The sequence below is a fragment of the Charadrius vociferus genome, unplaced genomic scaffold (assembly GCF_000708025.1).
Source record: "Charadrius vociferus isolate BGI_N301 unplaced genomic scaffold, ASM70802v2 scaffold51, whole genome shotgun sequence".
Lineage (NCBI taxonomy): Eukaryota > Metazoa > Chordata > Aves > Charadriiformes > Charadriidae > Charadrius > Charadrius vociferus.
In genome coordinates, this window is record NW_009646939.1 from 1853838 (window position 1) to 1866231 (window position 12394).

General features: G+C 41.6%; 2 protein-coding genes across 2 annotated transcripts in view; one reads left to right on the forward strand and one right to left on the reverse strand.

Annotated features, from left to right (window-relative positions):
- FYCO1 (FYVE and coiled-coil domain containing 1) overlaps positions 1 to 12394 on the forward strand; it is a 45910-nt gene that overhangs the window by 24006 nt on the left and 9510 nt on the right. The gene's annotated exons all lie outside the window — the stretch shown is intronic.
- CXCR6 (chemokine (C-X-C motif) receptor 6) lies at positions 1618 to 2655 on the reverse strand. Its single transcript, XM_009894974.1, has one exon. The coding sequence runs from the start codon at positions 2653 to 2655 to the stop codon at positions 1618 to 1620; it is 1038 nt and encodes a 345-aa protein (XP_009893276.1).

The window sequence follows — 12394 nt, forward strand, 5'->3', positions numbered from 1 at the left end:
TGCCAGCATAGTCAAAAGGGGGAACTGCATGTGGTCTGAAGCATTTGCTGTCCTGTGCAGAACCACCCGAGGAGAGGAGTGGGGACAGAAGCACCTCTTGCCACCCTCTGCTGGGAAAGCCTGCCTTGCAGCTCTGTGTTGGGATAGCAGCTTTACTTGCCACACAGACATGAAAGCACAGCACGTTCCTTCCTACTTCTGTTTTTAAGGATATTGCGCCACTTCACTACGGGAGAAACAAGAGAGATTGTATAGTAAGGAAAGGATTGCTAAGCAGCTATTTTTTAAGGGGGAAAAGGTGGCATGGATACAATGGTGCCGATAAGGGTCAGGTACCACTGAGCTCCAGTGATACGGTAGGAAGGACTGAGTGTTAATGGGAAGAAAAGGAACATCCAGAGTGAGCGTGGTTATTGCAAGAACAATTTTGAACAGGTTAAAACTGGTATTTCAAAGTTGTAATGCAAAGGACGTCCTGCTAGACCCAACCCTGCCCTCATCATAGGTAGCCCACAGCTGCATAAAGCCCTCCCTCTGCTCCTCCCCAACATCCCTTCTTTCTTTTCCCTGTTCCAGTCTCCACCCCTGTTCTGTGACTTTCTGCAAGAGCTTTTGCATACTTTCTGCCCCAGCCTGCACTGCCCCCTTTGCACCTTTTTGCCTCCCACTGGGAAGTGAAAACGCCAGATTTGCCTCCCACTGGGAAGTGAAAATGCCAGAGGTGGAAAGGAGGGAATGCAGGAACAAGAAAGGAGAACAACTAAGGAATCCACGGTTTCATGGCAAGGGAACCAGGAAAAACAGACTGGAAAGATGTCATGGTGCAAAGAATGTGTGGGAATTAGGGTGTGAGAGTTTGCATCTAAGGAACCACTGTTCAGTGTTAGAGCCCATGTGCGGTATGATACTCCTTGTGTCGAGAAGGGGCCTAGTCACCTGGCAACGTGAGCTCTGTTAACAGAGGTGAGATACAAAGATGTGTATGGGAGATTCAGGCCATGAACCTAATATTAGATGGAAGGCAGATGAAAATGCTGCTTTATTACAGATATTTTAGACGAATGCTAAAGGAGTGTGTGTGGAGATCTTCTCCCAAAAGGAAAACTACAAAAACCCCACAAAAAATCCCAACTACACATGAAATACAGCATGAAGATTGAAATGTGTGTGGTTTTAATCCAGAAATTCTCATTAAATGAATGAGCTGAACTAAAATCTGTATCTTTGAAGCAAAACTCATACATGATTTTGTTAACAAATACCTTTCATGGAAAACCAGCAGGCCAGAGGTTTTGTGAATGGCTCCAGCCCCTCTGGAGTCATGAAGTCCAAGTCAGCTTTATGACATAAAGAACGGTGTTTTATCTCATTGTTTCTTATGCTTTTTGAAGATCGTCTGCACAGTTAACTCAGTTACCTGCTCTATCTTAGGATCAGTTCTGATCAGGAAAAGCAGGAAACACTGAAGTATCATGATTAAGATAGCTTGGTCTAAAGCGGATCACAATGTCTTTACTAATAAGATTGTATTTCCTCTTTCATGCAGGCTACCTATCTCTGTATTTACGAAAAAAAAAAAAAAAATCTGTAAATAGTTGCCAGATTTCCTAGGCGGTTTTATAGTGGGTACATGCTTGTTGCATCTGCATTATTTGAGGCAGTAAGAGTTTTAGAGCCTTCCTCTTCAGTAGTTTGCCATTGTTTAGCCGTAACTTGCCGTTTGATGCATCTTGAGTTTTTAATAATTTTCTGTAAGTTCCTCCTGAATTTCACCCCCATGAAGAAATACAGAACAGGGTTAAGACAGCCGTGGAAATAAGCAAGAGCTTCTGTTATGATGATTGCATGTTCAAAGCTGCTGTTTAAGTTAAAGCTCCAGTCTATGATCTTTATCAGTCTCAAGAAAGTATAGGGTGACTGAGTAAGAAGAAATATTGCAACTACAGAAAATATTTTTTTTAGAGATTTGTTCTTTTGAAAACTCCTGGCATGCAGTAAGGTTCTAATAATTAGTGAGTAGCAGATGATCATGGCTAGCATGGGAATAAAATAGCCAAGGGTCACCTGGATCACTTCAAGACCTAGTTCTGTGCCATGGTTTGAGTATTCTTGATGACATATTGCCTTATCAATACTAAACACCTTACTAAAAATAAACTGTGGTGTGGCAAATGCTAGTGAGATCACCCAGATCAAGACACAGATTAATTTGCCCCATGTCATTCGTTTGGCTTGACACATATGTGCTTTGGTAGCAAAAGTAATAGCAATAAGCCGGTCAAAGGTGATAGACGTTAGAGTTAACATTGAAGTGTACAAATTCAGAGTATACACGCCCCGTATAATATGACACGCCACAGTGCCAAAAGTCCACTCGTGAGCAGCAGAATATGCCCAGAATGGCAGCGTCCAAAGGAAGACCCAGTCAGCTATAGCCAAGTTCACCAAAAATATATCTGTCAGCATCTTCAGTTTCTCGTAGAAAACTAGTATGACAAAGACAAGCCCATTTCCTGCTAGCCCAAGGATGAAGACGAGCGAGTACATACAGGGCAGGAAGATTCTTGTAAATGTGTGAAAATTCTCACTTCCATTTTCATTGGGGTCAATGTTGGAGAAGTTATAATAAAAGTTATCAGCATCTGAAGTTGCCATGTTGCCTTCTTTTTAAAGGCAGCCTGTAAAGAGACACATTGAGATTTTTTTACTCAGCAAATAAATAAACCCTAATGCATCCAGGAAACAGACAAAATCCAAAGTGCTAACAGATAAGAGCTATAGTAAAACATGTATGACAGACAAAAGCAAATATATTTTTTGCCGAAGAAGGTTGTCTTGATAGTCAAGACCCAAACACAGCAGCTGGTGGATTTAAACACATCGTCTGTTAACAGATTTATACTGACCGTGACTCAAAAGATAAACAAGACAATTACAGAGGCTTCTGAAAACAGATTATGGATTAAGCTTTCAAATACATCATATCAAGGGATTCTGAAGGAACCCATGAGAAAAACAGAATTCGTTTTGCCAAATTCAGCCTTTAGGCTCAGGTTTCAGGCTCTAAGCTTCAGAGTTGTTTGGCTTGGATTGGACCTGTCTCAGAAAGTAGGGTTTGAATCTCAGTGAGTGAGTGCTCTAGAGCTTGTGGTTCAGCCTTAGCTTGTTTTTTAGATGTTAGTCACATCACCAGACAGCGGCACTTCTTCCTTTCCCCTTCTCAAGTGACTTACTCAAAACATGGAGGATTTTCATTAACGTCTCTTCCTCGTCTGATTTTGGTTAATGTGTTTCAAACATTTGTATTACTGTCAGAGAGAGGAGTGACCACTTCTCTGTCAACCCCCCTCCATCACACACCCTCTTGAGAGCTGACACAGTATGGCAGTGTCAGTTCTCCAAGACAAGGGGCTGTTTTCTGTCAGGGCTGTTGCCAGCACATCAGAGTAACAGCAACAACCAGATTTGCAAGGTGTTTACCTTGTAAATTAAGCCTTTTCACAGAATCACAGAATGGTCAGGGTTGGAAGGGACCTCTCGAGATCATCTAGTCTAACACCCCAACACCCCACCCCCCACCCCGTTTTGTGAGACAGGTTAATGGGGGTTTCAAAGGTTTAGCCTAAGGTTAAATGTCCTCTCCCTTGAGCTACAAAGAGCATGTTTCTATGGGACTAATGCTACTACAAGATATTACTCAGCATAAGATTTGCAGAATTCACCTCTGATTCATTTAGATTGGCAGAAAGGCATCACATGTGTGAGTTATAATGTGCAGCAGATTGAACGTTACCCGAAAAAGTAGTTTCTGTGGTGCCCAGAAGTAGAGCCAGTGCAGCCTGTTAGTCACCAGAGAAGTACTGTACAACTGTGTGCCCCTTTGAAAAGTTACTGGCTTTTTATAAAATACTTCACTTTTCAATTCAGATGGAGGCCAAGCACGGGATGAAGATAACCTGCAAAAGTAAGTTGGGCTCAACAACATCAAGGCAACATGTACTGAAACAAATGGAAGCACTGTGTTTTGTTTTACGTACTCTTTGCAACAGCAGTCAGCTGGTGGTTCTTGCTTCTTTCTTGTAAAGGAAAGGTGTTTTCCTCTGCGCTGAAACAAAGTAATTACCAGGAACTCAGTTTTGTGGTTTGATAACATTCCGTTAGTAGCCTTACTGAAGTAGTACAAATCCTTCTGATGTCCAAACTTACTGGAAATTAGCCTTTAGGAGAATCTTATTGACTCTTTTAAAAGAAGAATTTTTAATACCTGCTTTTAATCCAAAACAGGGGCTTTTTCCATAGTAAGATACAGCATTTGCTTTCTGGACAGAGCAAAATATTTAAAATTTTAACTAACGTTTTTTGTATTTCATTAGTGTTCTTCACGGGAATTTTCAAATTGGGGCATTAATACCCTAATTTGGTTTTGGTGACGGCAGATGGGAATTTTACTATTGATTTCATATGCAAGCCAGGCTAGAATGATTTTTGAACTCCAGCTATGAAGAACTTTCATATATACCAGTAGCAGGCACTGGCTTCTGATATTCTTGTCTTCCCCACATGCTGATATGAGTAGATCTGCATATCGTTTGAGAACAGAATGCTGCACAAGAGATCTTTCTAAGTTAAAAATGTTTTTTCACATCACGCGCTTTATATTTCTCAGTTAGCTGGGTTCCTAAACTCGAAATTTATGAATCATGTTTTAGGAAAGAGGTGAGGTGACTGACACCATCAAACAGATAGCAAAGGATTAATGGAAGTCCTTGAACGTGACCTTTCAAATGATGGTCTAGAAATTTATTTTTATGTTACGTTCTTGTGATCTTAAAGGCCTTAAGTTTTCTTTCTTTTCCTTCTTTCTCCTGTTTGAATATAGCCATTTAAGTTCTTCTTGGTGTGAGGGCAGGAGAAATGAGTCTCAAATGCCTAATTGATTACCAACCCCGGGGGGGGGGGGCGCAGGGGAGAAAAAAGTTAACCTAAAAATAGGTTAACCTTGCAGAACTGTACAGAGGGAACATCAAGTGTGGAAATTTCTAGCCTAAATCTTTTTTCTTTTTTTTTTTTTAATTATTCTGGAGAGCAGTAAGGAGCTGAGAAAGAGCTGCTAAAGCTGAAAGCTTTTATCTTAGCTGTTGTGTTCCAGACAAACTGAAGTGGATGGTAACTTAAGAGAAAGACCAGCCGCATTATTATGTTACCTGATATTTTTCTAGCCAGAAGCTCTTAAAGCATCCTGCTTGTGACTCGCACATCTAAGTCAGAATACATATTGTATGCTGTCTCAAACTTCAGAGTTCTTAGGCCTTGTCAGACTAGTTGTTAAGGGAGTTGTTCCAGCTTTCCTCAAAGGAAAGAACAGTAGTAATCTTTCTACCTGAAGTGAGACAGTGGGAAAGCATTGTGTTAAGTAGATAGGGAGGGAGGAGGAAGAAAATTCCCTGATCACGAGAACAGCGAGCAGGATGAGTTTATTTGCAGGGATATGTTGTTACAACCTGTATTGACTGAGACTAGGTTCTAAAAAGATTTAGATGTTTAATAGAAGCTTAAATTGGGTAGGAACAACATCACGTTAGAAAAGGGAGCTACAGAGCGCCATGCAGTGTTCAGTGTGTTAATACAGGATTTGCTCTGAGGTCTGGTTCTGCTGAAATTAACTCTCAAATTAATGAAATGGAAATGCAAGCAAGTAATGGAGAGTCAGAACAAGCTCTTCTGGTTTGCCTCAGCATAGATAGTTCTCCTCCTGTCACCAGAAGGTGGTTGCTTATCATTTCCACCACTCTGGGAACCGGGCATCCCAGGAGCTGGTAGTCTCTCATTATTACAGGGGGTTTCCCTTTTTTGGTCTCCATGGTCTAATTTCTGTTGTGCTGATCAGCTATACTGCTTTAGTAGCTGCACCTGAGAAGGAGCATGTAAAAAGCAGTAATAGTGATCTTGCCAGTTGTTCATTTCTGTTGCCTCAGTGTTCCAAACAGAAAATCCAATATAGATCACTCTTTTTTAAAAATAAATCTAAAGAAAAAGTATTTTTAGCATATAATAATAAAAAGCATAATTTGCCATGGAAATAAATACAGTCTATAAACAGAAAAAGGTAAATAATGCTCATCGGCATCATGTGATATGCCTTGCTTAGAAATGAACTGATTTCATTACAAAAAGGTTTTGAGATTGTAATCAGAAAAGGTGAAATTATCTCATATATATGTTTGTTTGAAGAGATGAGAGGTTTTCAAGCACATACCAGTTGGAAAAACAGATTCTAGAGCTACAGTGGAAAGGAGATAATTGACATAAACCCTCTGAGTTCCAGATAGCCAAAAATTTTGTCTAAAGACCTTTTTCAGAAACTAGCACATGTAAACCAAAAAGCTACTACAATAACAAGGCATCAGAAAAGATTTAGTAACAGAACTAGAATGCAAAATTAGTACCTTCAGCAGTCTGAATAAAACCCTACCCTTTTTCTTGGATTTTGCATAATCAGGATGGAGGATACGTATGATACTAACAAAACCTTTCAAGTTTGAATATTTCTAAATGTTAAAGCTTCCTTTTTTGTTTGTTCTTTTAAACTGTCTACCTATTCACCTGAAGTCAAGAAAATAGTTACTTACTAGACGATGTCACATCTTGGGGGAACGCAGTCGTCTTACCTTTCAAAGGAAATGTGAAAGCAGCACTTTGCTTTATTTATCCGAGCTGAAGCGTGTGCTGCTGCCTCACAGCTTTCGTAGTTGTTGCTGTCCCAAGCTACACGGTATGAAGTTACTCCTTTGTTTCGATTCTTGAGTGGTACTACTACAGATACGATAGTACGAACAAGTTGTGGTCTCAAGATCCAGTTCAAATTCACTTACATGTGGCCATTAGTCCGAAATGTCCAGAATCAAATTAATTTTTGAAAAATTATTTGCAAAATGAAAACTTAGTCTGTATTTACCACTTACCTTTTTTAACCATTCATGCATATAATACTGTATTTTCCAGTTCCTTCTAGTTTTTATGTTTTTTTCTGGGGCAAAAATATTCTAGTGACAAATTTCTCTCAGATTTTTTTGCCCATCTGAGATGAGCTTGAGATGGCTAGAAAGATATTGTGTTGGTGACCATCCCCAAGTGAGTTTTTTACCTTTAAGGCAATCTCAGCCCTAGTTAAAGTTAGTGCATGCACTAAATTTTCTTTCAGAGTCAGTGAAAGAAGCTGGGAGGGCCTCCATACATTTACAGGGGAGTCAGAGGGTGCCTACTCTATGCAGGGGTGACTGTCTTCACTCGCAGCAAAGGCAGGGGTGGGAATTGACTTACAGCCTGTGGGTACAAGATATGGGAGAGAAATAGTTGTGAGGAGGCTCTTGAGACAGGGTGCAGGGAAGGGGACTTGTCTGTGCCATGCTGCTCGATGAAGTGATACTCTGCTGCTGTTTGTTCCTACTGTAATCAGGGATATCTTTCATGCAGTCCTTGTAACTGAATTACATGCCTGGCCATCACCACAACTCAGCGTGAGCTGTAGCTTTCATTTCACCTTTCCTGTGGTATTCCTTCATAGGAGGAGCCCACTACCTGGACATCCCATAAAGCAATGCGCTGCATGCAGCGTACGTGGCATTTGAGATGTTTTCCTCGATGTGTTTATCATCTGTACTCACTTTCCTCATGAGCCTCGCTGCTCTTGAGGCTTTGGAGACTCATCTTCAGGACCGTTGATTAGTGTAGAAAAGTAGTAGCCTTACTCATGGACGGATTCCATGAGAGAGGAAGGCAGTATTCAGAGAAAGTAGCCTGTTCAGGTAGATCTTTGCAGCAGCCTGCGGTACAGTAGCTAGAGTGCTTCTGGGACTCTGTCCAGTAGAGCAGTATGTTTGTACTTCTCAGTACTTGAGTTCGGTACCTGCAAATGTCTGTAAAAAAAAAAACAACACCAAATTTGACATAACCCTGCAGCATCATTTACTGAAAGAAGACTACTTGCACGAGAAATATAAGGCCCTGTAATGCTCTTTAAAATTGAGTTCTCCTTTGTGCTTCATTGCATGTGGTAGCAATTCCTTTGTCTCTGAGAAAAACACCTGGCGCAAGGTGCTAAATATTCACAAACTGTTTCTGTCAAACAGAGGAACAATGGGTTTGCAACAGCCACCTGCTTTTAGCGGTTATTTTTGGATGCAGAGTAGGGTATGAGGGTGATAAAGCAGTGGCGAAGCTATGTGGTAGCATATGTACCCTAAATCAGTGTGAATGTCTGCCTTGAGAAAAGGTAAAGTTCCCACCGTGTTGCAGAGGGCCAGCAATCGGCCCCTTCTGCCAATGAGACCCATTTAAATTCCTTAAAACGATGTTCAGAGTTGCTTTTGAAATGCCTTAATCACGCATTTATGGACAGCTCATCTGAGGTACTTTGTCAGCTTAGTTCACAGTGACCTCATTGCAACTGCTCTTCCTCAATCACCAGAGATGCTCCTCTATAGACTGTATGGGCAGGAATGGCCTTTCCATGGAGACCAGTACCCTCCTGACATCCATTTGCCCTTATCCATGCATGAGGAACCCTGGGTTCACTTCTGTGTAACTTCTAATAAACTCTGTACAAAAGAAGACTGCGGTATCAGCAGTGTTCAACCCTTTGTCATGCTGTTGGGATCAAAAGAAACTCAGAGATGCTTTATTTCAGCTTGCTAGCCTAACTGTGATTTGACCTGTTTGCTCCTTTGTTTCATAAACTCTGTTTCCATAAAATGGAAAAAAAAACTCTGTTTCCAGCCTGAGTGAATTATCACTGTAACCTCGGAATTATGGGAAAAATAGAGGTGGGCCATGTGAGTTTATCCCAGAGAGAGGGCTGAGAGAGTAGCTGTTACTCATGGACAGGTCTGAAGAACATTTAATTGCGTAGTTGTGAAGCGCTCGGTGTGCAGAAACCGCACCGGCTGGAGGGAACCTGCGGGCGCTGGGATGGAGCAGTCTCTGCAGAGGTACAGGCTGGGCGTTGTGGGCTGGGCAGCAGCTCTGCTCAAAGGGCCTGGGACTCTTGGGGAATAGTGGTGTAAACCTAAGCCAGAAACTGCCTTTCCTATACGTCTCCTATAATTCTGCCTCGGTTTACCTGTAATATCCTCTAAAGAACTGTGCAAGGAGAAGATTCTAAGGTATCTAAGAAAAAAAAACCAGCTAGTTTTTGGGACCAAGTACCTCAACTGAAAAAAGCTAGGGTTGCCCATAGAGCTGGCTATAACGTTGGTGACCTATAGACTGTGCAGTATTTAACGATCTTTGGGGCAGCAGCTTGGCAGTATTTCTAGTGTTGATTCCGATAGGCATCGGTTTGCTGCCTCCTGCTGGGGAGGGGACTTGAAAACACCCTGGTAATCCCAAATTGCTCATTTTGAAACCTGTTATCTGAACCTCTTGCAAACACAGCATTTGATTGACAACTGAAAGCTGTCTTCATGTCAGAGCCTTTGCCAAACCTCTTGCATATCACAACACTAAAAAAAATCTCAAAAGATTTTGCATGTTGTCCCTTGGAGCACAGAAATATCCCTTTGTCATGATTGTTTCCCTAGCTTGCTTTCCCTGTACGTACCAGTTGCCTCTGGTCTTACGGAGAATGTAACTAGTTTCAAGGCAGGGGAGTTCTTTTGGTTTTTTTTTCATACAGGATGTAGCATAGTTAAATTCTACATTTTTTTTTCTGAGAAATGACTGAGATTTCTTAATTACCAATATGTGGGCCACCCACAACGCGTAGTAGTGGATCTTCATGTCTATCTATTTTTTTCATCAGCTGTGTATGTGATGTTTTCCCATCCTGACGTGTGTCAGGGTACTCCCATCACCATTCCATGCCACTCCCACCCATACATATTCCTTCATGCAAGATACTTCTACCGTGTTAAAAACTGAGTGAGCTCTGTAAACCCCATGCTCCATCCCAAATCATGCCTCTCCTCTTGCCCACACCAAAGGCTGTCTATGCATCCTTTCTTCTGATCCTTCACCATCCTCTATCTTTATTTCTTTCTTTTTGCTGGGCTGGAGAGGAAGGCTTATATCTATGTTAGGGTGCCTGGGATGGGTCAGACCTGCTAGGTAACAGCAGGCCTGAGGAATCATTTGTGCAGTCCAGCGTAACGCCTTTGATTGGTTCTTGGCATTAGAGACATTTGCAGAGGTGTTTCCTGAACTAAGCAGCTGTAAGGGGACCTGTACAGCCTCCTCTCTGTGTTTCAAGTTTCTGGCTTTCACACATTTCGGTGAGATCCTGGCCCTGAACAACTGAAGTCATCTTCAGAAATCATTGTGCTGCTGACAGACAGATGGCTTATGGGATTTTACTGCTCAGCCAGGTGAAGCCGTCACCTTAGGTGCATAGGTACAGCTGCCAGAGCTCAAATGCTTCTGAAAACAGAAAATTATCGAGGGCAGAGCTGAACCGGCTTTTTTCAGGTTTGAATTCTGAAAGGGACTTCTTATTTCTAACTCCCAAAGCCATTTGTGATGTTGGTCACGACAGTATGTTAGTATCGTTTGTAAGAAATGCTTTCCATATATAAGAACAGCCACACTGTTCATCCAGCTGAGGGACAACGATCAACAGCAGATGCCTGAGGAAGAACATAAGAATAGGACAAGTGTGAAGTGATACTTCTTCAAAGTATTCGACAAGCCTCTGAGAATCCGTCTTTCAAGGATTTGCTGAACCAACCACAGTTGTTCTCTTCTTGTTGTAGTGTCTTTTCCATGCTTCAGTTCTTCCTGCTTTTGAGCCCCACTTCATTTCGTTTTTAAGAGAAAACAAGAGAAACAGTCTGGATTTTAATGCATGAGGGTGCGTATTTGTAAGCTGGGGACCTGGCAAGCTACAGAAACAGCCTTAATGCTGCCACCTAGTGTGAATAGGTCATGCAAGAATAAATTCTCTTGTCAGGGGCACAAGAGCTCCAGTTAAATCATGAGACTGTGTTTCTTGTATTTTCCACACGTGCTACCAGACCTTAGTTTAGACCATTGCTCTCAAGGGGACATCAGAAAGAGAAAGAGGATTTGCTTTGTGATTGTAATGCACTTGGATTTAAGAGACAAAGTAGGACACTTAGTGCTCCCTTAGCCTATAGGGAGTAGGTGTGGTGAATTTATTGGTTAGAGCAGCCAAGTGGCAAGCTGACCACTTAACCACGTGTTAGGTTGCTGCAGCAGCAGAAATAAAGGAAATCACGTGTTAGAGGAGAAAATGAAATTTTTATTGGTCCTGGGATTTAATTTACATTTCAGGCTCCCAAAAGAAAGGTGAGGTTAATGGATTAATTAAAAGGAACTTTAATGGCATTGCATGATAAATCATAGTTTGTCACTTCTGAGAAGACCATAGCCCTGTAGTTCTCTTGGCTGTGAAATTAAGGCTGTGTACCTATCACAATGGGAAGGGAGAGTTCTGTGGATCACAGCATGAAGTCTGTTGCTGTTCATACTGTGCAAGGAAAATATATCTATAGGATTACAAGCTATAATTAAGTTTTCTGATTTGGTTTTTTTTTTAGAATCAGTTTTCTTGTCTAATTGTACGAAGATAGGTAGTTAACGATAAAATTATTTGTATAATTTCCTAATAATATTTGCATAGATGTTATATGAACGTTTATGGACCAACATGTCTTATGTCATTCCTACATTTCAGTGGTCAGGTAGTGTTTGGTTATGGCTCAAGTTTTGGCACTTAGTCACATATTTGAGTTTTCCCTGCAGCTCGCAGCTGTCTCCTTAGGGTATTAACAGTAGTGGTATGACTCTGAAGAAGCCATCAGCTTCGGAATCAGCACGGAATCAGCTGCTTACAGCAGAAAATGCAGTCCTGCTTTTAGAAGCCCAGGCAGCAACAGGAGGCGTGATAGACCCACACCGAAATGAGATATTAACTGTGGACAGTGCTATCGCCAGAGATCTGATCGAGTTTGATGACAGAGAACAAATCTATACAGCAGAAAAGGCTATTACAGGATTTAAAGATCCTTTCTCTGGCAAAACCGTGCCGGTATCTGAAGCTATCAAGCAAAACTTGGTTGACAGAGAAACTGGGATTCGTTTGCTTGAAGCCCAGCTGGCTGTAGGAAGGATCGTTGATCCTGTCAACAGTGTTTTCCTACCCAAAGATATAGCTTTATCTCGTGGGTTGATTGACAAAGACCTGTACAGGATCCTAAACAACTGCCAAGGCACTACAAAGAACTTCATTGATCCCACCACCAAAAAGGCAGTCACTTACATGCAGCTGAAGGAAAAATGTAGGATTGAGCCACACACTGGTCTGCTCCCCTCCCAGTGCAGAAGAGGAGCATGTCATTCCAAGGAATCCGGCAGCCTGTCTCAGCAGATGCAATGCTGG